This window comes from Zootoca vivipara, chromosome 1, assembly GCF_965207765.1.
Source record: "Zootoca vivipara chromosome 1, rZooViv2.hap1.1, whole genome shotgun sequence".
In the NCBI taxonomy this organism is placed as follows: domain Eukaryota; kingdom Metazoa; phylum Chordata; class Lepidosauria; order Squamata; family Lacertidae; genus Zootoca; species Zootoca vivipara.
In genome coordinates, this window is record NC_142582.1 from 53,719,717 (window position 1) to 53,743,943 (window position 24,227).

The following is a 24,227-nucleotide window of genomic DNA, read 5'->3' on the forward strand; positions in this document are numbered from 1 at the left end:
CTTTTCAAACGTAATTTTTATCATTTTCTTCATTTTTTCATATATCTCACTCCAGAATTTATATATTTTCTTACATTCCCACCAACAGTGAAAATACGTACCAGTTTTTTCCTGGCACTTCCAGCATTCTTTTGTTTCTGTCTTATAGATTTTAGCTAGCCTTTCTGGCGTCAGGTGCCATCTATATACGAGCTTCATCATATTTTCTTTAATTCCTGAACACGCTGTAAATCTCATTGTCGATCTCCACAATTTATCCCATTGCACTTTATAGATTGGTCTTCCTACATCCTGAGCCCATTTTATCATTACAGATTTTATCTCCTCATCTTTTAATTCCCACTCTAATAAAAATTTATACATCTTAGACAGTGGTTTAGCCGTATTATCAATCAAAATTTCCTGTAATTTAGATTTGCCCTCATTGAATCCTATTTCTTTATGTTTTTTAAATAAGCTTTGTATTTGTAAATAATGTAGCCAACTTGTACAATGATGTTTAATTTCTTCATATGGCTTTAATATAAGTTGATCCCCTTCTTTTACTGTTAACTCCTGGTAGGTTGGCCATTTTCTATTTTTACCTCGGCCATTTTCTATTTTTACCTTCTAAGCCGGCACTCCACTGGTTTTAACGCTGGCCTGCTGCTTGTTGTCTGTGCTAGTTGCCTGTGCTAACTAGTTGCCTTCTCTGAAAGCATCACAGACAGTGCCACTGGGAAAGACTTCTGACCAAGCAAGGTGGCAGAAAGGTAGCCAGTATAGACCATGCATTCCAGTAGGGATTGCATGTGCTCATGCATTGTGCTGTTCACATGACACACAGTGGCACATCCAGGGATGGAGAAGGAAATTCGATTCAGTTTGTACTTCAAGCCAGTCTCATCTAATTTGCACTTTCCAAAACTAAATGAGAAAGAGTTCTCCTTCAAAATCCAGACCTACCCAGCAGCGCTTTAAAAATGTATATTATAAAGGGGAAAGTAGGGTGCATACAAATGTGTATATTAGTTAAAATAGCATACAAAAATGCATTGTGTTAAGAGAAACTGCTTGCCAAAATTTGGTGTTCATTAGTCAAAACTGCATGCAAAAATGTGTTTACTAGGAGAGATTCACATTAAAATGCCGATTTAAAAAAATGTGGAAATTACTGCAGAAATGTGAAAAACTAAATTTATGGTTGGAAAAATTAGAAATGGAGAGAAATGGAAATGATGGATCTTTCGCTCCCTTGTGGCACAGCTGCCACCACAGATGCATGGCAGCATAATAATAATAAAAAAACAAATAATTTATTATTTATACCCTGCCCGTCTGGCTGGGTTTCCCCAGCCATTCTGGGTGGCTTCCAACCAAATATTAAAAACAATACAGCATCAAACATTAAAAACTTCCCTAAACAGGGCCGCCTTCAGTTGTCTTTTAAAAGTAAAATAGTTGCTTATTGCCTTGACATCTGCTGGGAGGGCATTCCACAGGGCGGGTGCCACTACCGAGAAGGCCCTCTGTCTGGTTCCCTGTTTGTTTGCGCAGGCAACGAGTGGGTGCAAGGGACAGCAAGGGACAAAATGGGATCCAGTGGAAACACTGCTGAACTGGAAGCACATTTACATGTGCTCAAGCGTTATGGCAGTCTTCCCCAACATGCTGCTTTCTAGATGTTGTTGGGCTAGAGCTCCCATCATCCACAACAACCAACCACACTGGCTGGCCCTGTTGGGACTTGGAGTCCAAAAGGTGTGGAAGGCATCAATCTGATCTATGGGACTATTGCTTGGAGGCCCTGGCACCAAATCTAAGGTGGGGGGGGGGCTGTCCTCTGGTACACTAATTTCCAGCAAATGCAATAAATGACTATGCTTTGGAATGGTCAAGGAACTGTTTGGACAGGCTATCAAATTTAGCATGTATATAAGTGCAAGTTGGCCAGAGAATCCAGCAAGGCCACATTTAATTTCAAAAGAGGAACCATTGCGAAACTGCAGAAATTAGTTGCAAGGAAATCGGAAAGGGCGTGTCTAGGGAGTGAAATCTCTTCAGGGTGGAAACAAAAAATAAATAATGATAATAATAAAATTCCTTCCAGTAACACCTTAGAGACCAACTAAGTTTGCCACCCTCTACAATCCACTTATCCTGAATGTTATTATTTATTTATTTATTTATTTATTTATTTATTTATTGTTTTGACTACGTCAGACCAACACGGCTACCTACCTGTAACTCTTCAGGGTGCTTATTGAAAACCATAATAACTGGAGCTCTGCTAGAATGTATACCACAGATTTTAAAATGTCAAGTCCAAGTAGAGCAGGGGTGCCCAAACTTTTTTCAAAGAGGGCCAGATTTGATGAAGTGAACGTGCATGAAGGCTGACCAAGGTTGTTGAGCTTTTTTTTTAGGACATGCCTGAAGTAGAGGCTAGCATAGTTATGGAAAGAGTCGAGGAAACTAGGAAAGGCAAGAAGGCTTCTTTAAATAAATGAGACTTGCTCAAATGAGAACAAATAAGAACATAAATTCTGACTCCTAGTTCGAATACTCCTAGCTCATGAGGAGACCCTCCCCAGTGCAAAGAGGAAATCTCCAGGGTGCTCCCCATTTCTGGGATCAGCTTCTGGGATCCCACACCATGCATGTTCACAGTTGCACACAGGGGCAGGGCGCACTGCGGGGCCTGCAGAGTCTGACTGCCTCTTCCCACTCAGCCGCCCTACATCTGGGGGGCGGGGAGGTAGCAGGCAGACCGTTTGGGCAACACAGAGCCTGCGCGCGCACAAGCCATCATGTCTCTCCCAGGAGTGACGCATGGCTCGGGTGCACTGCAGGCCCCGCAGCATTTTGTCACCCCCCTCTGTGGTGACACCTGAGGCGAACCACACCCCGCCCCCTTCCTCCACCCCTGGATGCACGTGAATAGAGCACATGTAAATGGTGATTTGCTTGTAAACTTAAGGAAGAATAAATACTGTACCACCCCAAATATAAGCTGCACCTTTTTTTCCCCAAATAACGACCGTGAAAAGTTAAAGTGAGGTTTAAATTTGTGACCTTACCAAAAATGACTTTTACAATATCGCTGCTGAAGCAGACATATGGTAAAATGGAACAAAAAAATGATTTATTGCCGATTTGCAAGCTTGAGACTGTTGTGCAATTAATTCTAATGTCATTCATTGCTTTCCCCCCTATTTTACAGCGCAGTATTGATTATTTTAATCTCCATTTACAGTGCTACGAACGGGTGTTTAACCCACTTGTGGATCCTCTCTAGTATCCGTAGGATTTTCTTCTACATTTGCCATTTTCGGGTGGGAGTGCCTGCAGAATTTTAAGGGAGAAGCTTATATTTGGGTATTCTCTCCACACACACCCCCATGAATTTTAAAGGTGTGCCTTATATTCGGGTGTGGTTTATATTTGGGCCAATACGGTATTCATTAAAGAAGGACTCATTGTGTCCACCATCTCGCTCTCTTGATAAATATTAATTAAAAAACGAAATGCTCAAAATAGCAACCATAGCCTCCTCATACATTCAAAAATATGCTTTGAGGTGTTTGGAGGTGTAGCCTTCAAGGAAACATTTCTAAGCATCCTCAGGAGGCAGGGAGGGCTGCTCCTTACATCAGGGGCTGAAACACTGGCAATCATAATACTCAAATTTCACATTTTTTTTCCTGCTCAGAGACACATGTAAGGAATCTCTTTGCCATAGCTGCACTTTTTGATTAGGACTGGCTGAATGCTTCAAAGACCTGATTGGCCAGTGAACAGATTGGCAGAAATGTCTCCGCAAGCCTCTGTAAGTTCATAAAAGTATAAAATGTGTGTGGGACTGAAAGTAGGGGTGTGGCATTAGAGGGCACCCAATGAAATGTCACCACACATGTGACAAACAGCCCTCTGAAGGAAATGTGCTAAGAGCAGCGGCTGCAGGTACACAATTGGTTATTTTTACATATTGGCTTTTCAGCGGAAACCAGAATAAATGTATAAAGAAAAAAAAGGATGATATGGCATTATGATAGTGGCATAAAGTGAATGCTGCAAAAAAAAGGGGGAGGGGAAGAAAAAAAAGGTCATGCATAAGCAGAACTGATTCTACAATGAACTCCCATCTGGAAACACCCTTGGTATGTAAGCGTACCAGTCATCTTTTAGGCGCTGAGTGGACAAAACAACCTGCATTACTTAAACTGAACACTAGGTGTCAGAGACACACCACAGTAGAGAAAAAAAACATGTGGGCAGTGGGGAATGCTCCTGTATAATTACTGACACAGGGTCCAACATTTCTCCAATGAAAATAGGGACGTCCCATTCCATCATGATAATTTTACTATTTATACTCCACACATCGTACTGGGTTGCCCCAGCCACTCTGGGCAGCTTCCAACATATGTAAAAACATAATAAAACATTTAACATTAAAAATACCCTTCCCTATACAGGATTGCCTTCAGACCGTTTGGGGGTTGGATAATTTCATAGCCTCCAACATTTCTCCAATGAAAGCAGGGACATCCTAAGGAAAAGCAAGACATTCTGGGATCAATATAAAAACAGGGTGGCTTCTCTAAATCAGGGATGTCCCTGGAAACCCTGGAAATTAGGGACACCTGGAGAATCTTTCCCAATGGAATTGTATGCTAATTTACATATAGCCCTGAAAGTATCTGTTCAAGCCGTGTATTTTTCTGAATAGAATTGTTATCTGTAAACATACATATTACCAGTGTTTTCTTTTCCTTTAAAAATGTTTAGGGATACTCTCATTTTTACTCAAGAAAACCACCATTTTGTAGTTCAAATCAGGGGGAAAAATACAGTAAATGGACAAAAGTACAAAGATTCACAAAATGTTTAGGGGTATGTGTCCTCCTGAGTCAAAAGCACTGCATATTACTCAACACAAGTATAACCCTTCAATTCTGTCAACATTTAAAAAACAAGTCATGTTGCACCTTAAAGACTTATGTCCGAATTCAACCAAATAGTTGTGCTTGTGCAAGAGGGTTCCACCCCCTCCTTTTCCTTCACCCCTCCTAATAACTTTCTTGTTGCCGTTACAGACTGCCATGACTTCTCCTCTGTAACATTTTGAAAATATGGTTACATTTAGCAAAAAGTATCTTATAATTGTTAATATGTAACATTTTATAAAATTATTGTTCTTTTTGTTACTGAACTGAACTCTGGATTGGGGGTTTGTGTGTTAAGGCTGTTACAAAATATGAAAATACAGTAAAGGAGGCAGGCAGAAAACTCAAAAATAAGCATTCAGAGTAAGAGTTTAATTTGTTTGGTTTACAATTAAAAGTTACAAAGAATAAGTGTTTTTGAAATTGAATATTACAATAAGCTACAAGAAAGCAGGTTCCAACTAAGCATCAGAAAGAACTTTCTGATAGTAAGAGCTGTTTGCCAGAGGAATGCACTTCTTCAAGGTGCAGATACCTGTATGCATGTTGGTCGTTTGGGAGTAGTCAATGAATTATCCCAAGAGAAGCATGCATTCTGGCCTTATAATGCTTTCCAGTGCAACCTTATTTAGCAATAGGTTCCATTAAATGTACTGGGTCCTGCTCCCTAGGTAAGAGAATGTGGGATTTCAGACATACAGTACAGCCGAACTCTATGCATATCTACTCGGAGTAAATCCTGCTGTGGCCAATGGGACTCACTCTTCCTCGGCTTGTACGCATAACTATAAACTACAATTCCCATAATGCCGGCTCGGCCGGCAGCTGCGCAGTTCTAGCCGCGAGAGCGGAAATGCGCGCGTCCTCCGCAAGTCCCGCCTCTCCTCATTGGACGCCATTTTGTCACCGACTTTCACCCGCCACACGACGGTGCTTTTTTTTCTTAAAGGAGAAGCTACAATGTTTTTTTTTTCCTTTTAAATCCTTCCCGAACGTGAAGCTCCGAGTAACGAGGACGGCGTGAAGCTCAGGGAAACAGGTTTTCGGAAGGTACCGAATCTCTTTTCGTTTCTTTCGTCAAAACAAGAGGCTCTGGGTTACCAGACCGGCCCAAACTGCGGAGCGGACGGGGGGGGAGGGGGCGACAACGGCAGGACTGAGGGCTTGGCGGGAACAGCGTCACTGCGCGGCAGTGAGGGTTCCATAGCTCGAGATAGAGAGAGAAGACTCAGCAACGATGCCCCTTCCTCAGTGTAACGAAGGACATTTGGCGCGCGAGAGATAACTGTTAAACGGCTCCGCTCTACGACGCGCGCGCCACGGTCAGGATTCCGACAGCGCGCGCGCGCCCCCGACGAGACTCGCCCGTTGATTGGAGTGTCCTGAGCCAGCCGGGCTTGGCGACGCCGATTGGTGGAGTCGGGAGAGTGGTGGGTGGGGTGTGTCCGGCACCTTCCCTTCTGACTGGCTGGCGCAGAGCGAGGGGGGCGACCTTGCGTCCGGCCTGAACTCCGAACTCGCTCTTGATTGGCCTCGCTCGTTGCGGGAGGGCGGGGGCCCGCTGTACAGAGGCGGGGTGAGCGCTCGGCGCTGCTGTCACGAACAGGAGGGGCAGCAGCCGCCGCCGCTTGGGCCGCCCTTTGAGCCGCCGCCGCCAGCTGCTCTGATGCCGGGGGCGCCCGAGCAGGCGGAGACGCAGGAGGAAGAGCCGCAGCAGGAGCCACGAGAAAGCGAAGAGGCAAGCGCTCCGCCTCCCAGCGGCCGCCGGCGTCCCCCGCCCACTCCCGCAGCCGCTGCTGGACAGGGGGAGGAGTCCGGCGGCAGTCGGGTGCTCCGAGGAGGCCGAGACCGGGGACGGGCGGCCGCCGCCGCTGCTGCTGCTGCCGCCGCCGCATCACGCCGAAGAAAGGCCGAATATCCCCGCCGCCGCCGCAGTAGCCCTGGCGCCCGGCAGAACCAGGAGCCCGAGACGCCGTCGGTGCCCGGCTCCGAGGCTGAGCCGCAACCAACCGCCGCTCCGCCTGGCGCTGCCGGCAGGAAGGAGAGCCCGCGCGCCTCGTGAGTATTGGCGGTGCTCGCTGGTGAAAGAGAAAGGGGTTGCTTCTCCCCCCTTCCCTGTCGCATCCTCACTTTGCCCCTAATGGCTTTGCGAAAACGTACATTCAGTAACTTGGCCGCGTTGCTTCACTTTGTGCGCCTCTTTGCGTTATGGCAACGACCGGAGACGAGAATGCCGCGCGCTTCGCGTGCTGTGTAATCCTGAGCATGTTTACTCTGAAGTCAGCCCCACAGAGTTCAAGTCGGCTTTCTTCTAGGTAAATATCCCCAGAATTATTTCAGGCTGCAAAGTAGGGAAGTCTCCACGGGGAAGCACACAGCATCTCTGCGTGTTCATGTTAATTAGGTACGGTTACATTACTAATTGGGGATTAAGGCACACGCCCCTGACTGTTGTAGGGCCAGTTTCTATACAGCAGGGGTCAGCATCCTTTTTCAGTCGTGGACCATGTGGTGGGCCGGACTATTTTTTTTGGGGGGGGGGAATGAATTCCTATGCCGCACAAATAACCCAGAGATGCATTTTAAATAAAAGGACACATTCTACTCATGTAAAAACACACTAATTCCCGGACTGTCCGCAGGCCAGATTTAGAAGGCAATTGGGATGCATCTGACCGCCAGGCCTTAGGTTGCCTGCCCCTGCTATACAGGGTCAGCTTAACTTCATAGGAGACTAGTCCAGTGGCTAGGGAGGGTTGAACGTTAGTGGTAATAAATGCTTCCAGGGGTGCGGGCCCTGAAGTGGGGTGGCATTGTGTGGTCTTTGCTGAAGAAATCTGGCTTAGACTCAGTACTTTTGTTTTCCCCTCCCCCTTTTTTTTGGTGGGGAAAAGTGTTGGGAGAAAGTTTGGTGCTTTCTTTCAGACTTGGCCCTGAAAAGTAATGAATAACTGTAATAAAATAAATCAAATAGCTTAGCACTTGAATGTCGTCAGGAATCACAAGACAGAGTCTAAACCAGTAGGAGAACACTTCAATCTCCCGGGACATTCTATTACAAAAGAATTTCAGAAATAGACTGGAAAGGGAAGTTGCAACTTAATACCAAACTTAAAACCATGGAGAGACCTGGTCTGAAAAGAGACATTGGATTCTTATCTCATTATACATGATAAAGCTGTTTTTAGCCAGCTCACCCCTTGCTTTTTCCTGTAAGACCAATTGCAGTTGTTAACAGTTGTCAACAGGTTTACCACACCTATCAGCCAATCACCCATTCCCACCACCCTTCTGAATGAAGTAGTTGTGAGAGAGAACTGGAAAACCAGGACTGACATTTAGGACATTTCTCAACATTTGTGGCCCAAAAAATACATTTTCTGAAATTTTTCCTAAACATATAGTATTAGCACTTGTGAGCACAGCTGTGTACCTTTTGCTTAATTACAAAACGTTATGTCCTCTCTAAGGAGCTCAAAGCAATATATGTGATGCTTTCTCTCCCAGCTTTCTCCTCACAACAATCCTATGAAGTTGGCTAGAATAAAAGATAGTGTTTGACTGAGTGGAATTTTGGACATGTATTTCCTTGTTCCTAGTGCAATGCTTTAACCCAGGCATAGGCAACCTTCGGCTCTTCAGATGTTTTGGACTACAATCCCCATCATCCCTGACCACTGGTCTTGTTAGCTAGGACATGGAAGAGTTGTTAGCTAGGACATGGGAGTTGTAGGCCAAAACATCTGGAGGGCCAAAGGTTGCCTATGCCTGCTTTAACCCCTACAACCATCCTTAATTATGAAACTTCCTGAGAAGGAACATATATTTTGTTGAAGCAGATACAATGCTTAGAATAAATCTTATTTATCATGCTGTTGTGTTAGTGGTTTCAGCAGAAATTCACCATGTATTTAATTTCATTTCAGATGCCTGGATAAAACTGTGGTGAAAGGTAAGATTTGAATGTGTCACATAAAATACAATTAGTCTCCTCAACTGTATTTAGCCTGGCAATCCATTCCCTACTTGTAAGCATCTGGATATCCTGGAGAGGTTCACATGAATAGTAGAAATTGTTTCTTACCAACTGTAGAATCACGGAGATGTATTGCTTCAGTCCATTGTTTCATTTTTAGCTATTATGGGTAATAACAGCTGATTGATAGAATCTGTTCTGAACTTAACTAAATATTATAAAAAATGATCTTAACTCTTATGGTTATCAAAACATCTCATGTAAATGAATTCCATGAGTTGATTTCACATTGTCTGCTCTACTTCAATCTGTTTGTCTTAAACTACCGTACTGTCAATTTCATGGGCTAGATGAGTCCCATCTGGATCTGCTCACTTGTCACTTTTTTGCCAATTATAATTTAAAATGTAATATGATCACTTCTTTTATTGGTCATATGTACGCATATACATTGGTCATATATCTTGTCAATGAATGGTGGGTCAGATGTGGCTATGTCTGATGCACCTTTAGTTACAACTGATACCGATCATTCATTTGCCTGCTATATACCTTTAATTACTTCAAAACACACTTTAGTTTTTGCCATCCAACAGTTTTACTGTCTTTTTATCTGTAGCTGATGTATTTAAAGAAAGCATCTCTTTTTAGATATCTTTAGTATATATTTCCTCTTGGGTTTCCTGATAATATAATTAATTAAAATGTGGGAGACCTACTTCCAGGATAGCTACATTTCATTAATAATCAAATAGTACATTATTTAATTATTTGAAACTGGCATGTCTGAAGCAGGGTATGGTAACCGCATCCTGTGTCTTCTAATATGAGTTGCGAGTCCTATTTCCTCTTTTCTGCTAGCTAAGATTATGAGGGGTGAGGGGGGTTGATCAGCCTTTTCTTGGACCTTGAAGGAGCTGTTTCTGCCAAATAAATGTAGTTAGACATAGACATATAAGCTCTACTTTCTTTCAACTTGCTGAGGGCCCTCTGTCAAAGACTCAGCTACTCTGTAGTAGTTTTTTCTTTCTTTCAGAAGGTTTCGGGTCCTTTGTAAAGACTCGTTTGCTGCTGTTTGTACCAGTGAGAAATGCCTGTCCACTGAATTAGCACTCTTGTTTCTTCCAAAAAGCCCAATGTTATTTTTCTCCTTCCTTAAATGTAAAAATTAAGAGTTTACCCAGAGAGCAAAATATTTCAGGAGGGGTAGGACAAATTGTTTCCTATTGGAGAGCTTTGTGCGCAGGTGTCTTTCTCCTTACTACTGTTGGAGCTTTCCTATAGCCAGATTTAAATTGCCTTATATTAGATAATCACACAGCAAGTGTCCTACATGTCAACATTTATTGATTTATTATCTACTTGCTCATACAGACTCATAGGTTAGGTTGTGGAAGGTAAGAAGTACTGTATTGGGATTGTTAGAGCAAACATTTTTAGATGGTGTATAGATGTATTGGTAGCTTCAGACAAGTGTTGACAGTTATCTTGGAACAATGTGTCCATTTTGTGTCAACTATTTTTAAGAAATGCATTTGATCCAGAATAGGTGCAATGAACAGTATCAAAAGCAATCACTGGAAGAAAGAATGAATAAGAAGAGGTTATTTGTTTTGTATAAAAGTGATTGCACAGAGCAGCCTATTATAAAGAGCATTGCCTATTTACTTATTACAGTTTATATTCCTCTTTGAAACTAGAAGTTGCCAAAGTAGTGTACAACGTAAGTCAGTTCATGAAAAATCAAGCACATTGACCACCATTAGAATATAAAAAATATATCTGTATCTAAGAGAAAGTAAAACTGGTATAACATATCAAAGGCCCAGGTGAACAGGTTCATATTTACTATTGGTGCTGACTAGGTATTGACAGGAGACTACCCAGGGTGGGTAGTATCACAGCAAAAGCAATATTTATAAACAAAAAATTCTTGATTCAGATAAACTGACCTGGTCTCTGTGTACATCATTTGAGGCCCTTCTCTGTGGGCCCTGGGAGGTCTGTAGGATTGTAACAGGAGAGCAGGCCTTTTCAGTGGTGATTTCCTGCTTGTGGAATTCTCTCACCAAAGAGTCTTGCCTGGTGCCATCTTTTAGGCACAGGGCAAAAACTTCCCTTTTTACCTGCGCTTTTTGGCCCTTGGAAGCCTTTAAAATACATCTATATTTAAAATAAGTGAGGCAAGATCTGTAATACAGGCAACTCCTCATTTGCGTGGCAGTTGCATACCAGGTTATTGCATGTGTCAGAGGTTGGGCGTCAGCCCTCCCTGCTCATTCTGGGGACGAAAGTGGTGTGATTGTCGGTGGTCATACATCAATTGGACACACACTAAATGGTCACTGCCTGTATCTTTTATTTGTAAAAAGTTGGGGTTTTAAGGTTTTTATTGATCGTGTTTATTGTAATTGGTTATATTATTTCTGTTGTCCCTATAAGTTCCTTTGTATCATTTCCATGAGTAAAGCAACTAACAAATAATCATCATCATCTGTTACTTATATTTATATTACAGATCCCAAAGAAGAGACAGAAGAGGAAGAAGTCTCAAATATTCTTGCTGCTGGAACCCCAGTCGGAATAGCCAGGCCCAGTCGGGGCTGGCGTAGCAACAGGGCAGCGGCTGCTGTTCGTCAGTGTGATACAGATAATTCACGGAGCTCTAGATCCAAGACTGGGTCTTTGCAGCTCATCTGCAAATCAGAACCAAACACAGACCAGCTAGAATTCGGTATGTACTGCTTTCAGTCCTTGAAAAATGCAAAGCAGGACCAGTAAGGAGTGTGGCCTAGGGTATGATGTGAAGAGAGTCCTAAGCACCAGATGGAGAGGCTTGGAAGACTGCATTTGAAGTTCCCCAACCTTATTGTAATGTAAAGCATAAAATTTATAGGATTTGAAAGCCACAAATTAGTATTGTGCCTTAAGGTTGACAGTTACTAAAAATAGTTTTTGCCCATGTAGTCATGTGCAACACAGACCAGGTGCAAATATAGCTTAATTGTTAAAATGCAAGCTATTAGCATTTCACACAACACATTTCATTACTATTGATGCCTGTGTGGCTTGGGCTTGTTATTTTCTCATGTATTCTTATGTATTTTCGTTTTTGTGCAAAACTGGAAACAGCATCTCCATACATAACCATGATATGGATATTTGACATGTTGCATCATTTTGATGCAGCGCTATAGTTCTCAGGTGCTGATGATTACTGCCCATACTTATTAAGATAAAAATATGCTTTTGTTTCTAACTTTTAGAGGTCACAGAAGAGCATTCACCTCCAGCTGGAATCAGGTAAGAAGTTTTGATTGCCGTGTTCTTCCATACTTAGTGTATTTAGAATATTGGTTTGCGCATAAGAAACTGTTCCCAACAAGGTAGCTGTCAGGCTAAAATATCACTCAAAGATGCTTGAAGCATACAAATGATGGTCTAAAGTTAGGGGAAGCTAACCTGTGGCCCTATTATGTTACCTGATAGAAATATTGCCAGTAGCCGGGGTTTGAAGCATTGGGGATTAACTGTCTACCGTATAAATAAATGCTCAGCCAGTTTTAGAACTGGTGAGGGCTAAGTTGTTAACCATTGAAATTGATAGAAAAATAGAAGATATACCTAAAGAGATTGTTACAAAGAGAATGATTTAGATAATGTTAGTTCAACTTGGACTGCAAGAAGATCAAACCTATCCATTCTGAAGGAAATCAGCCCTGAGTGCTCACTGGAAGGACAGATCCTGAAGCTGAGGCTCCAGTACTTTGGCCACCTCATGAGAAGAGAAGACTCCCTGGAAAAGACCTTGATGTTGGGAAAGATTGGGGGCACAACGAGAAGGGGACGACAGAGGACGAGATGGTTGGACAGTGTTCTCGAAGCCACAAACATGAGTCTGACCAAACTGGGGGAGGCAGTGGAAGACAGGATTGCCTGGCGTGCTCTGGTCCATGGGGTCATGAAGAGTCGGACACGACTAAACAACAACGACAACAAATTTGATGCAGTCTCCAACAGAGTCAGATAGCTTGCTGTCTCTGTGGCATGTTCCAGAAAAAGTGCCTTTTGTCTAGTGTGTACTCTGTGCATAATATTGTAGGGCCCAGAAAAAGTGTATGAAGTTTATACTGTTCTTTCTATGTCCAGGAATATGTTGATATATAACTTCTGTTCATCCTTTCACTTTCTTTTCTCCTTTTCACTGCATCAACAGTGATGAAGAAGAAATGCTTATCAGTGAAGAAGAGGTTCCTTTCAAAGATGATCCCAGAGATGAAACCTATAAACCACATTTAGACAGGTGTGTTTCATTTTCCAAGCAAAGAGGAATTGTATGTCGTTAGTCTGATGGGCTAATGGAATAGCTGCCATTCAGACCCATAGTTAAACACACAAATATTAAGTTCCCACTTTTGTGAGCAACTGGAGTCTTTAAAAATCGGCAGAGACCAAGGCATGTTTACTAATTACAAGGATAGCAAACATGAAAACTTGAAGCGCCTCAAAATCCATGTTGAAGAAAAGTCTAGAAGATTCAGGTTGTTGCCAAACTGCAGATGAAAGGTTTCCTGAAGTAGAGAATATGTGATGTCTTAGAGAATATGTGATGTCTGTTTCTGCAGGGAAGCTCCAAAGCAGAAGAAAAAAACAGGGAAGGGAAAAGAAGAAAAAGAGAAACAGAAAGAGATTAAAGTGGAGGTGGAAGTCAAAGAAGAAAGTGAGTTTCGAGAAGATGAGGAGCCACCTAGGAAGTGAGTAAAATTCTATGGCTTTGTGCACAAGCCTCTTAATGTGGTCAAAATTAATTTCTATATCACCCATGTTATGAAGTCTGCAGTTGAGTGGTTCTGTAGATTTTTAAACCAAGAAGAATGTCTGGTTCATTACTTTCTGCTAGCTGGTATTCTAGCAACATTGAAGTTATCTGCTGCTTTTGCATGGCATTACACTGAGTACAAATAAGTTATTGAATTGAATCTAACAAAGTCAGTGCATAAACAGAACAACTTTCATTCACCCAATGGAACTTCACTTCTCTCTTTTCTTCTTCCCAAATTGGCTCTTGAGTGTTGAGGAGGAAATCCAGAACAGATTTAGGATGGGGAGTGTTGCATTGTACAAGCACATTATATTCATTTGTTTCTGAAGAACCTGTGGCATCTGATCATTTATAGGAGATTTCCTGCACTCATGGTTTTGGGTCTTTGTTTACTAGATAAGATATAGAAACTTGCAGCATTTCTCTTTTTGAGGGCAAGGGGTACTAGATCCTACAGTTGTGTTGTGTACACAAATTAAATTCCAGAATTTTAAGGTGTATGAAACATTGTGTTCTTGTAGCATCCATGCTATATTGATGGTACTGAGGGTAGGGGCAAATAATGATCCTGGAGTTGGCTAATTGTATCCCTCCCAAATAGATGCTCTGGGCCAAATTTAGGACTGCATGCTAGGACTTAGTGGGAAGGGAAAGACACCTCACTTTTCTCTTTGAGATCCTTCATAGAGGTGATGATCAGGGATTTCTCACCCTTCCCATGGGAGTGTTCTAAGAAACAGAAACAGTGAAAAGGATATTGCTTGCATTTTCTGTAAAAGCCTATCTATATTGTTATAAATCACTTTGAGTTTTTGTAAGTAAATAAAAAACTTAGTAAGTTTAATAAATAACAATAATCTTGTGTGAGAGAGAGACTACCTCTTCTTCCCTCCACAGAGGAGAAGGAGGGAGGGATTATATCTCTTCCCTCTGCTTTTGAAGTAGAAGGCAGCAGTGTACTTTTCACAAAACCCCATTGCAAAGATTTTCCTTTACTTTGCCTGCACACATATACCACAAGACTAGAAGGGAGGGGTTGACAAGACCTCAAGGAATTGGTTTGATTAGAAAGCCAGGTGAAGGTTTTAGGTCTCTGGAGATATCCCTTAATGAAAAGAAGTTCCTATTAGAAAAAACGTGTTGCAGTACTAGAATTTATGTCTTCTGAAAGTTGTACGTTGGGACGCAGGTGACACTGTAGTCTAAACCACTGAGCCTCTTGGCTTGCGCATTGGAAGGTTGGCAGTTCGAATCTACGCTGTGGGGGGAGCTCCCATTGCTCTGCCCCAGCTTCTGCAAATCTAGCAATTTGAAAGCATACCACTGCAAATAGATACGTAGGTACTGCTGCGTTGGGAAGGTAAACGACGTTTCTGTGCGCTCTGGCACTTGTCACAGTCCTCTGTGCACCAGTAGTGGTTTAGTTATGCTTTCCACATGACCCCAGAAAGCTGTGAGTAAACACCGGCTCCCTTGGCCTGAAAAGCAAGATGAGTGTCACACCCCAGTTGCCTTTGACTGGACTTAACTGTCCAGGGGTCCTTTACCTTTACCTTACATCTGCTTGTTTGGGGGTTGGTTATGTTAGAATGAGTTCTGTGGCAGCCGAATAACAGAAATGTATGTAACTAAGTTACATTTTATTGTGAATAAGCTACTTGTTCTGTGCTGTACATGTTCTATTTTAGTGGTAGATTTTGTCATTAATCAACTTGCCATCTGAAGAATAGTTCCCTTTGCTTGTACATCAGTAATTGTGCTTTCTTTTTCTCTTTGTTTTTGTTTTTGCCCTGGTGGTCTTGTTCTAGAAGAGGAAGGAGGAGAAAAGATGACAAGAGTCCACGACTTCCCAAAAGGAGGTGAGCTCCTTTTACTTTTTCTATATTAATATAGTGATACAATATAAACTTAGCTAACTGGATACTGGTTATCTAAAGTTCTGTTGAGGCAGATCCTCCCCATGCATTTAGTTTTGCATATAAAAAATGAGAGAAGACTTCTGTGTATCCTAGCAGGAGCGAGTTTCCCTTCTCTGCAGTCTGCATGGGAACGAACTAGTACCTTCTGTGGGCTTATTTTAAGGCTTGCTTACACTAGTCTCTTTTCGAGTAACCTAATCCCATTTGATACAGTATGTTTACAGGAGTGATTAAATTTCTATCCTCGATTCAGGTCCATTCTGTGCTGTTTTTTCTATACTGTATTTCATTTTCCTGCTCAATTCTTGCATACTTTGTAAAAGTGAGTTGTTTTGAAATGTTTAATTATGCAACTCTAATGGAACCATTTATAATATTCATGTTTAAACAAAAGCAAGAAAACCTAAACAAAGCTTCATAGTCCCAACTGCAAACCATCCAGTTAAGAGGATAATGACGCAGCTTGTATACAGTTCTAACTTCCAAATACATTGTGATCCAAAAAGTTGCTTCTGGGGATGGCTGACCGTTTCAGTGATTGTCCCTCTAAGAGTCATGCCCTGAAGAAAGGGGGTGCAGAAGTTGTGTTGAACACAACAGTGCAGAGGTTTTTCTGCAAAGGATTTTAGAAAACCACAATTACTCTAGAAAAATCTTTTTTTCCAGTAACATTTTTATTGATGTTTTTCAAAGAATTTTTCCATGTCAAAAGACTAATGTGGCTTCTTTTACTGCTGACCCCTTGCAGTCCACCTCTCTGTGTTCATTAGAAAAGTATACAGTATTGTCTACATTTGTAATAGTACTCCATGTCATTCTGTCCCCATCTTCTTCTCTCCTGTTTTTTTTCTTAGGAAAAAGCCCCCAATACAATATGTACGTTGTGAGATGGAAGGATGTGGCACAGTTCTTGCACATCCTCGCTATTTGCAGGTGAGAATAATTTATTACTATCTGTTTGCATCCATTTATTTTTAGTTATAAATAATTCCAAGACCTGTGCAATCAGTACTGTTTTCCTTAGCGCTCATACTACCATGAGTTGTTAGAAAATCCTTTAGGAGGAAAGGCAGGATGTAAACTTAATAAATAAAATAAATGTTGCATTATTGCCCTTTATATGCATGTACTAAAGTGTCACAAATGCTGGGCTTGACTTTACCAGTGAGCCTTTTTTCTGTTAGTATTTTTTAATATTTGTGAACCTTCTAAGTTTTCCTTGTTTTCAGCATCACATCAAATATCAGCATCTGCTGAAAAAAAAATATGTATGTCCTCATCCGTCTTGTGGGAGACTATTTCGGCTCCAGAAGCAACTTTTGCGGCATGCCAAACACCATACAGGTAATATAGGCTATAAGACAAAATTCCCACACTCTGCTAAAGAATATAAGACTAAAGCAATAGTGGCCAGCAGGCTGGTGTGGTGTTGTTTACCTGGATTCCCAATGTGAAGGTTGTTGCCTCTAATGGGGGCGGGGGGGCGGGGAGAGCAGTGCAGTGCAGGCACAGTGACAGAGCCAGTATGCTCCTCCCAACACTGCCGTCTCTCAGTTACTGGTGGCAACCTCTGCATTGGGAAGCTAGGTAATCAACATGGCCCCACCAGCTGCTGCTGGAGGAAAATGAATAGTTTTTCTTTTTGGGTGTGTGAAACCTCAATCCAGGTGTGACGTGCACAACAAATAGAAATTGTAGCAATTTCAGTGTTTAATAAAATGCAGAAATAAAACCTTCAGTGCAAAGGTGGAGGAATTCTCTTTGTGTATTTGGGCCTTAAAATGCCCATTAGGTCACAGCTTAAACTAGCTTTGAAAATAAGCACTTGCAGATTATGCTAGATCACAAAGTTTTTTATCACAAGCCAGCATCAAACCAACCCAAAAATATGAACTTGATGTGTGTGTGGAGGGAGGTTAATCTGTATACCTAGTACTAGTGGCTTGTTCATCAGTTTCTTCCATATAGTAGACTAGTGTCATTCAGCCCGTTAAATAAACGGGCGCTAGAACATTCGGCCTCTTTCTGCGGCGGCGGCACGTGGGGGGGCCAGCTGGCCCCTCCCACGGCTGCCGCTTCATCGGGGCGCTCCACTGAGCCCAGCTGGGCAGCGGGCGCCCAGGAGAAGGCCGCGATTCGGCCTCTTTCTGCGGCAGCGGGGGGGGTGGCTGGCCCTTCCCACGGCCACCGCTTCGTCGGGGCACTCTGCTGAGCCCAGCTGGGCAGCGGGCGCCCAGGAGAAGGCCGCGATTCTTCTGAGGACTGCGAGGAAAACTGTAGGCAGGGGGGAGTGTGCGCACGTGTGCACGACGCCCGTTTGCTGCTGGTCGCGGGGGGGGGGGGGAGAGGAAAAGGAAGCAGCCTCGCGCAGTGAGGCGCTTGTCCGGCCGGGAGCGGCGGTTGGCGGCCGCAGGTAAAGGGTAGGCAGAGGGATGGGGAGAGTGTGTGTGTGTGCGTCCAGTCTCTGCGTCCAATCCCTGTGTCCGTGGGGCACATGCGCAGTAGCGTGGACACAGGGACACAGGGACTGGACGCAGAGACACTTGCACATTATTATATAGGATGTTGGCATCCTTTTCCATATGAAAGGAGCTGCAATTACTTTTAACACACTTCTGGTAAAGGTTAATATTAAACTTACTATTTACTTATTATTACACTAATAGCCCACCTTTTCTCCAATGAGCACACTTCTCCCCCTCTCCGTTTTATTGTTGGTGCCTGAAACTTGTCAAGTGTCAGTGTTTAGATCTGAACAATCCTAAAGAATGTTTGTCTGGATACATATATTCTGACATTCATAAAAAGTAAACTGAAATGTCAGTATTCAGATAAGAAAGTAGACCATCTGCTACACATATACACTCAAAATGTTGAAGATGACTAGTACAGAAGAAAGCAGTAGGCAAAATACTAGGTCCAACCTCCTAAAGTTAGTTGGGTTCACCTGCTGTATTCCCCTCATACTGAATCTGATCTTTAGGGCAGGAGTGGAGAACCACTTTTAAAAAGTAGGCAGATGTATCAGTAACCTGATAGCAGATCAAAAGGATCTGAACCCACCAGAGAGTAGTGGTGCTTGCATTCAGCAGTCAGTTTGAACAGTGGCAAATGGAAGCCCTGCTGCAAAGGAACAATCAAGAGAACAATCTAAGCTGGATGCTTCCTATTTTCCCTTGGCAGTGGGGCTTGTATCCTGCATTGTTTAAATTTGCCAGCTTTTACTAGACATCAGGTGAATTATAGATGACCACGGCTGGTCACAAAGAGCTGTGATGGCCAAATTGGCTGGTCTCATGAGCCTGATTTAGCATGGTCTGGAGGTTCCCCAACTGATGTGAGGAAGAGGGGAAACCAAGTGAAATACTAGTTATTTATATATAAAAAAGAAATGACCAGCAGCTGTTACTCAGAAGCAAATTAAGTATTTTACATTATATCTATCAATACGTTTTATTTAATGTCCTTATAGAGAAATCTGGCCCTACCTCCTATTTCTGGCTACATCTGTTTGTTCTTGCATTTGTTTTGATCTAACCCAGACTGCTTCTTCCGAGGACAGTGTCTGTTATGGGTGAAGTTTTGAAAGGGCTTTGTGCAAGTATGCACATTTTCCCGCTTGTATATATTTGTATGGAAGCTGTGGCCTACAGGCACCTTAAAATGGGCAATGTGTAACTTTAATAGTCTTCAAAGAGAAATACTATTTACCTGTGATTGGCCCAGGAAAAAAATATAGTCTGGCCTGGATTCAACTAATGCAGCACAGTAGCCACCACAAAGGTTCCTACTAGTTCAGTGGGGCTTCCCCTCCCATGCCTCCCTTAAATACATTGAGTTCAGAAGAGTTCCCAGAACAGCATGGGGGGGATTGGTCCATTGGGCAAACAGAAATGCTTGCACTTATGGAGCAACTAGAAGAGTGTGATGCTGAATTTCTCCCTGTGTACCTTGCAAGTCCAGTGTGGAGGTTTTCCATACCTTCCCTCTTCATTGGAGTCCTTGTGAAAAAGAAAAAGTAAGAATGCATGAAAGCAATGTCTAGAAATGGCTTAGTAGTGATACACAAATGTATTTTCAGCTGAGAAATATATCCCTGTTACTGTTAAACTTATTATTGTTGAACACTCTTACAAGGAAAACATTTTAAAACATGAGTATTATGATTGGAGCATTAAGACATTTTCCAGATCTACAAATAGGGATCTGATTAGGAACAAGACTTGATTATAGAATACTGTGTGCTGCCTTACAGATCAAAGGGATTATATTTGTGAATACTGTGCCCGTGCTTTCAAGAGTTCTCACAATCTGGCTGTTCACCGAATGATCCACACAGGCGAGAAGCCATTACAGTAAGTAGTGTCATGTTTTGTCCTGCATCTCTAGTCCTGAGGGATTAGACCAGCTATATCTTTGGGTGCCTTTCTTAGGCTACCCTTCTGTATTCCAGTCTTATTTCTTTCTTAACTTATTTCAAATTATTCTGTCCAACTTGATAGGCCAGAGGTGCTCTAAAATATTTGTATAAAGTATCAAATTCCTGTAGTATCAGCATCAGAAATAACATCTGTATGGTGCCAGAATTATTCAGGCAGAATTTCTCTGCCCTCACCCTGGTGACACCTTTCAGCTACTTGCCTAACAGGGAACAGGCAGGTCTACTAAGGACCTCTGGGGCAAGGAAATAAGTACGGCTGAGCAACTCATTTGGCCAGTGACTGAGGCTAGGTTTCCCTTCTCTTGTAAATTACAATACTTTATTCTCACAGCCATATTTAATCTTGCTTTTCCCACCCCACTTTTTTCTTTAGATGTGAGATCTGTGGATTCACCTGCCGACAGAAGGCCTCATTGAACTGGCACATGAAAAAGCACGACGCAGATACATTTTACCAGTTTTCATGCAATATCTGTGGAAAGAAGTTTGAGAAAAAAGACAGCGTTGTAGCACATAAGGCTAAGAGTCACCCAGAGGTGCTTATTGCTGAAGCCCTGGCAGCCAATGCAGGCGCCCTCATCACCAGCACTGAGATCCTGGGTACCAATCCAGAGTCGGTTGTCCCGCCCACTGATGGCCAGGGCCTCCCCCTTCTACCAGATCCCCTTGGAAACACCACTCCTGGAGAATGTCTACTGCTGAACCCTGACGGGATGCCCAAGGCATATTGCAGTGGGGGTGACCGGGTCAATCTGATGGCTGACGGGAAGATCTTTGTTGGCACTGCTAGTGGCGAGAGTACGGAAGGGCTGGTCATGAACACCGAGATCCTTGGAGCGACCACTGAAGTTCTAATTGAAGATTCTGATTCTACAGGACCTTAGTAGGGAAAAGGAGCACATGGGTGTTGGGACAACTTGAACTTGTATTTAAAAAAGTAAATAAATGGGAAAAGCTTATTCAGTATAGAGAAACTAAAACATTTAAATTACTAGTCAAATAACTAAAGGGCCTGCTCCCCCTCTGCCCCACCTCTCCTCCCTCCCAGAGTGGATCACTACACATTCTTTCACCATTTCCTTCTTGTAGAGGAATGTTGCCTTTACACAGAGACTGACAAAGCAAGGAATTCTTGCAATGCAGTGAAGGGAAGCAGCCAGAGCCTATCCCTCTCCCTGCCCTTCCAAAGTAAGCAAACTTCCTGCTTCTTGACCAGTGTTGCAAGATTGAAGGTGTTTGTACTCTGGATCAGTATCTCATTTTCAAAACCCTACTTTGTGCCTCCCGGTCACGTCATCCTTTTCTATGCATTCTTGAATTCTGACCCTTTGCAGGCTCCTACTTCTCCTTCTAGGGCTTGGGAATATAGCTTGGCACTTTAGGACCCTTTAGCAGGATGAGCTGTAAAACAGCATATATTCCCCCTTTCTCTCATCCTTCCTTCTGCCTCAGTAAGGAGAGAGAAGGGGATTCTGGCACTCGGGTGCTCACTTTTTCATGAGGGGTGCCATCCTTTTCTACAGTTGCTCTGGCTGCAAAAGCCCTGTGTAGGAGAGGCAACAAGAATGGGTGCTAGACTGGTAAAAGAAAATTTGCACTTTGAACGTGTCTTGTTTTTAAGTTGTGATAACAAATTCCTTATTTATTTTTATTTTTTTTAAAAAAAGATCTCTTAGCTGCTGTCTAGGGAAGATTTTCTTTCAAAACCAATTCTTAAGGGGTATAAAATGGAAGCAGCCTCTTCAGCAAACCATGTTAAGGAATTGTCCATCTCCCTGCTTGAAGGAAGTGCTAGTGTAGCAGAATACTGTAGGTCTTTGTGCCCTTTCTAGTGAACAGGGAGATTTCAGCATTTGTTGTTGTTTGGAGGGGGAGGATTTCTTTGTGAAGAAGTAATACCCACTTCAAAGCTTTGTCCTGCGCCAGCCATTAATCTCTCCCCCAGCTTTCCTAACGCTTTGCTCACTTAGGTTGCATTATTAGTTTTGTGTTTCTCTAGTTTTGGTAAGCAAATGCCATTAAGGAAAAGCCTGTTTGTGAGGATGTGTTATATATAGACTGCTGAATAGATTGACTGTCCAAAGACACTTGGACCCAATCCTTAAAAACCTATTTAGATGCAAAACTGACATTGAGTGGTGGCAGCTCCAGACCTCCTTGGCCATATATCCAGCATTTTCACATAGGTGCATATCCTCTTGTCTCTGTCATACTTGGTGATTGGGGTATCACAAAGGAGTGCAATATGTCTAGCATTTTGTGGAGAGCTTAGAAAAGCAACTGACACCTCAAAAATTTACTTTGACATAATTTGCATGAGCTTTTGACTGTTACCTGACAGCTTGTGGTGATAAAGTATCCCAGCGAACCTACTTTTCTATTTTACTGGCCTAGTATATTCATATTAACAGGAACTGAGAATGAGGAATGATCTTAGGCATGTTGCCACCCTCTTTTAAATCAGTGGTTATGGATATAGGTTTTTCAGTCTATACTGTAGTTCTACCTCATGTAGTTCCAAATTACTCTGGATAGCACTAGCTAGCATTATTCCTAGCCACAGTTTTGATTATCTGGAGAGATGTGTAAATGGAGCTCCTTTATTGAGTTGGAAGCTAAGCATCAACCGGGTATTTCCATGGGGCACTAAAATGATGCAAACTATTGCTGTCTGCCTGGGTTTTATTTACCAACTCATGTTCCTTCAGTTTCTGCAGACTGGTTGGAGGTTTGCCAATAACCTGCTAGGCTGCAGTGTGCTGCATGTGGCTTTAGGCTGCATGTTTTACAGGCTTAACGTGAAGCTACATATCCTGTGACTAGGGTGGACACCAGAAAGGTATTTGCAGTTGAGAGCTTCTTCTGTATACTGCTGAAGGGGCTGCCCTCTTATCTTCTACAGTACAAGGAATTTCACTGCTGTACCACCAAGAGCAGATCATAGGCTCTTTTTCAGTTTTGTAGGGGCGATTAACTTTCGCTGTAGGTAGGTAGTCGCCAAACTACTTGAAGTTCTTTCTCAGCTTGAGTTGCCCATCAGCTTATTACTTGCCTTTCCTAGACAGCTCTGTTGATCTTCCCCCCCCCTCTCTGTTGGTGTGTTTGTTTTTTTGTATGTGTGTGTGTATGATTTTGTCAAAGAAACATTGTCTTGTGTTTAACCAGGTCAGCTCCTTGCACTCTGGGGTGAATAACTTTTGGTCTAGATTTATGAACTGAAACCATTTGCCTTGACATAAAACTGTTCCTGCTGCTTCTCCTTAATGTGTCTCCCACCATACGCATGCAGTTTTGCTTCAATCAATTATTATAATACTTGCAATAAACTATTTATATTTTCTTCTTATAAGCTTTTTCCCATGGGAAGGAAGCATGGTGCTGGGAGCTGAAGCTATATAATCTCCTTTCCTCTGTAATATGGGATAGTTTACAGTAACTAATTTGATACTGACCCACTCTGGAAGCAGTTTGTAGTTTTGTCCAATCTGTAAACTCACCTTGGCTGTGTAAGCATTGGATCCCCTTCCTGTCAGTGTGAGAGATGGTGTGCATCCTGCACCCCAGCACCACACAAAAAAAGAGCTAACATAAGCCTATTTCCTAATCTGATATGTATGGATTCTCTCTTCGGCATTTATATGAACACCAATAGAAGTGATGTCAACAGGAAGCTCAGGGGTTTTTCAATGGTGGGTGAGCTTAGTATGTTAGAAATGGTCCATTTACTTCAAATAGTTTCTGAACAATGGCAATATGGTGCAGTCTTTGTAGGGTGGAGGAGAACTGCTAAATCCCCGAAGCAGCTTTCCAGGATGATAGTGAAGAACTAGAGGCAAACTGCACTAGCATTGTAAATTCCTACCAGAGAGGGAGCAGAATTTGCGATACTTAGCAGAACTACCTGAAGTAGTAGCCACTGGGTGGCAACAGAGCTGTGTTGCATTGTGGCACACCCCTATTTTTAGTGTTAAGGGAAGGGATGGTTGAATTGGCAAGTCTTTGATTGTTTAAAAGCCTTGTTGCATATAAAAATTTCCACCAAGTGATGGAGATTTGGGGCAGGGTGTCAGGGGAGGGCAGTGATAAATCCATGTTGATTAAGGGTTATGTAAACAAAAATAAATAAAACAATAAAAAGGGA

The 24,227-nt window shown here is 42.6% G+C and overlaps 1 protein-coding gene across 2 annotated transcripts; it reads left to right on the plus strand.

Moving 5' to 3' along the window:
• Positions 1 to 6,495: 6,495 nt before the first annotated feature.
• On the plus strand, positions 6,496 to 24,227 carry ZFP91 (ZFP91 zinc finger protein, atypical E3 ubiquitin ligase). Of its 2 annotated transcripts, none has more exons than XM_035124430.3 (11): positions 6,496 to 6,986; positions 8,855 to 8,880; positions 11,423 to 11,638; positions 12,171 to 12,207; positions 13,121 to 13,207; positions 13,530 to 13,658; positions 15,538 to 15,585; positions 16,500 to 16,578; positions 16,875 to 16,989; positions 19,901 to 20,000; positions 20,460 to 24,227. In XM_035124430.3, the coding sequence occupies exons 1-11, from the start codon at positions 6,595 to 6,597 to the stop codon at positions 20,968 to 20,970; spliced, it is 1,740 nt and encodes a 579-aa protein (XP_034980321.1). In that variant the 5' UTR covers positions 6,496 to 6,594; the 3' UTR covers positions 20,971 to 24,227. The 2 variants fall into 2 exon arrangements, with proteins under 2 accessions (XP_034980321.1, XP_034980313.1); XM_035124422.3 differs by having other exon boundaries at positions 15,535 to 15,585; positions 20,460 to 23,428.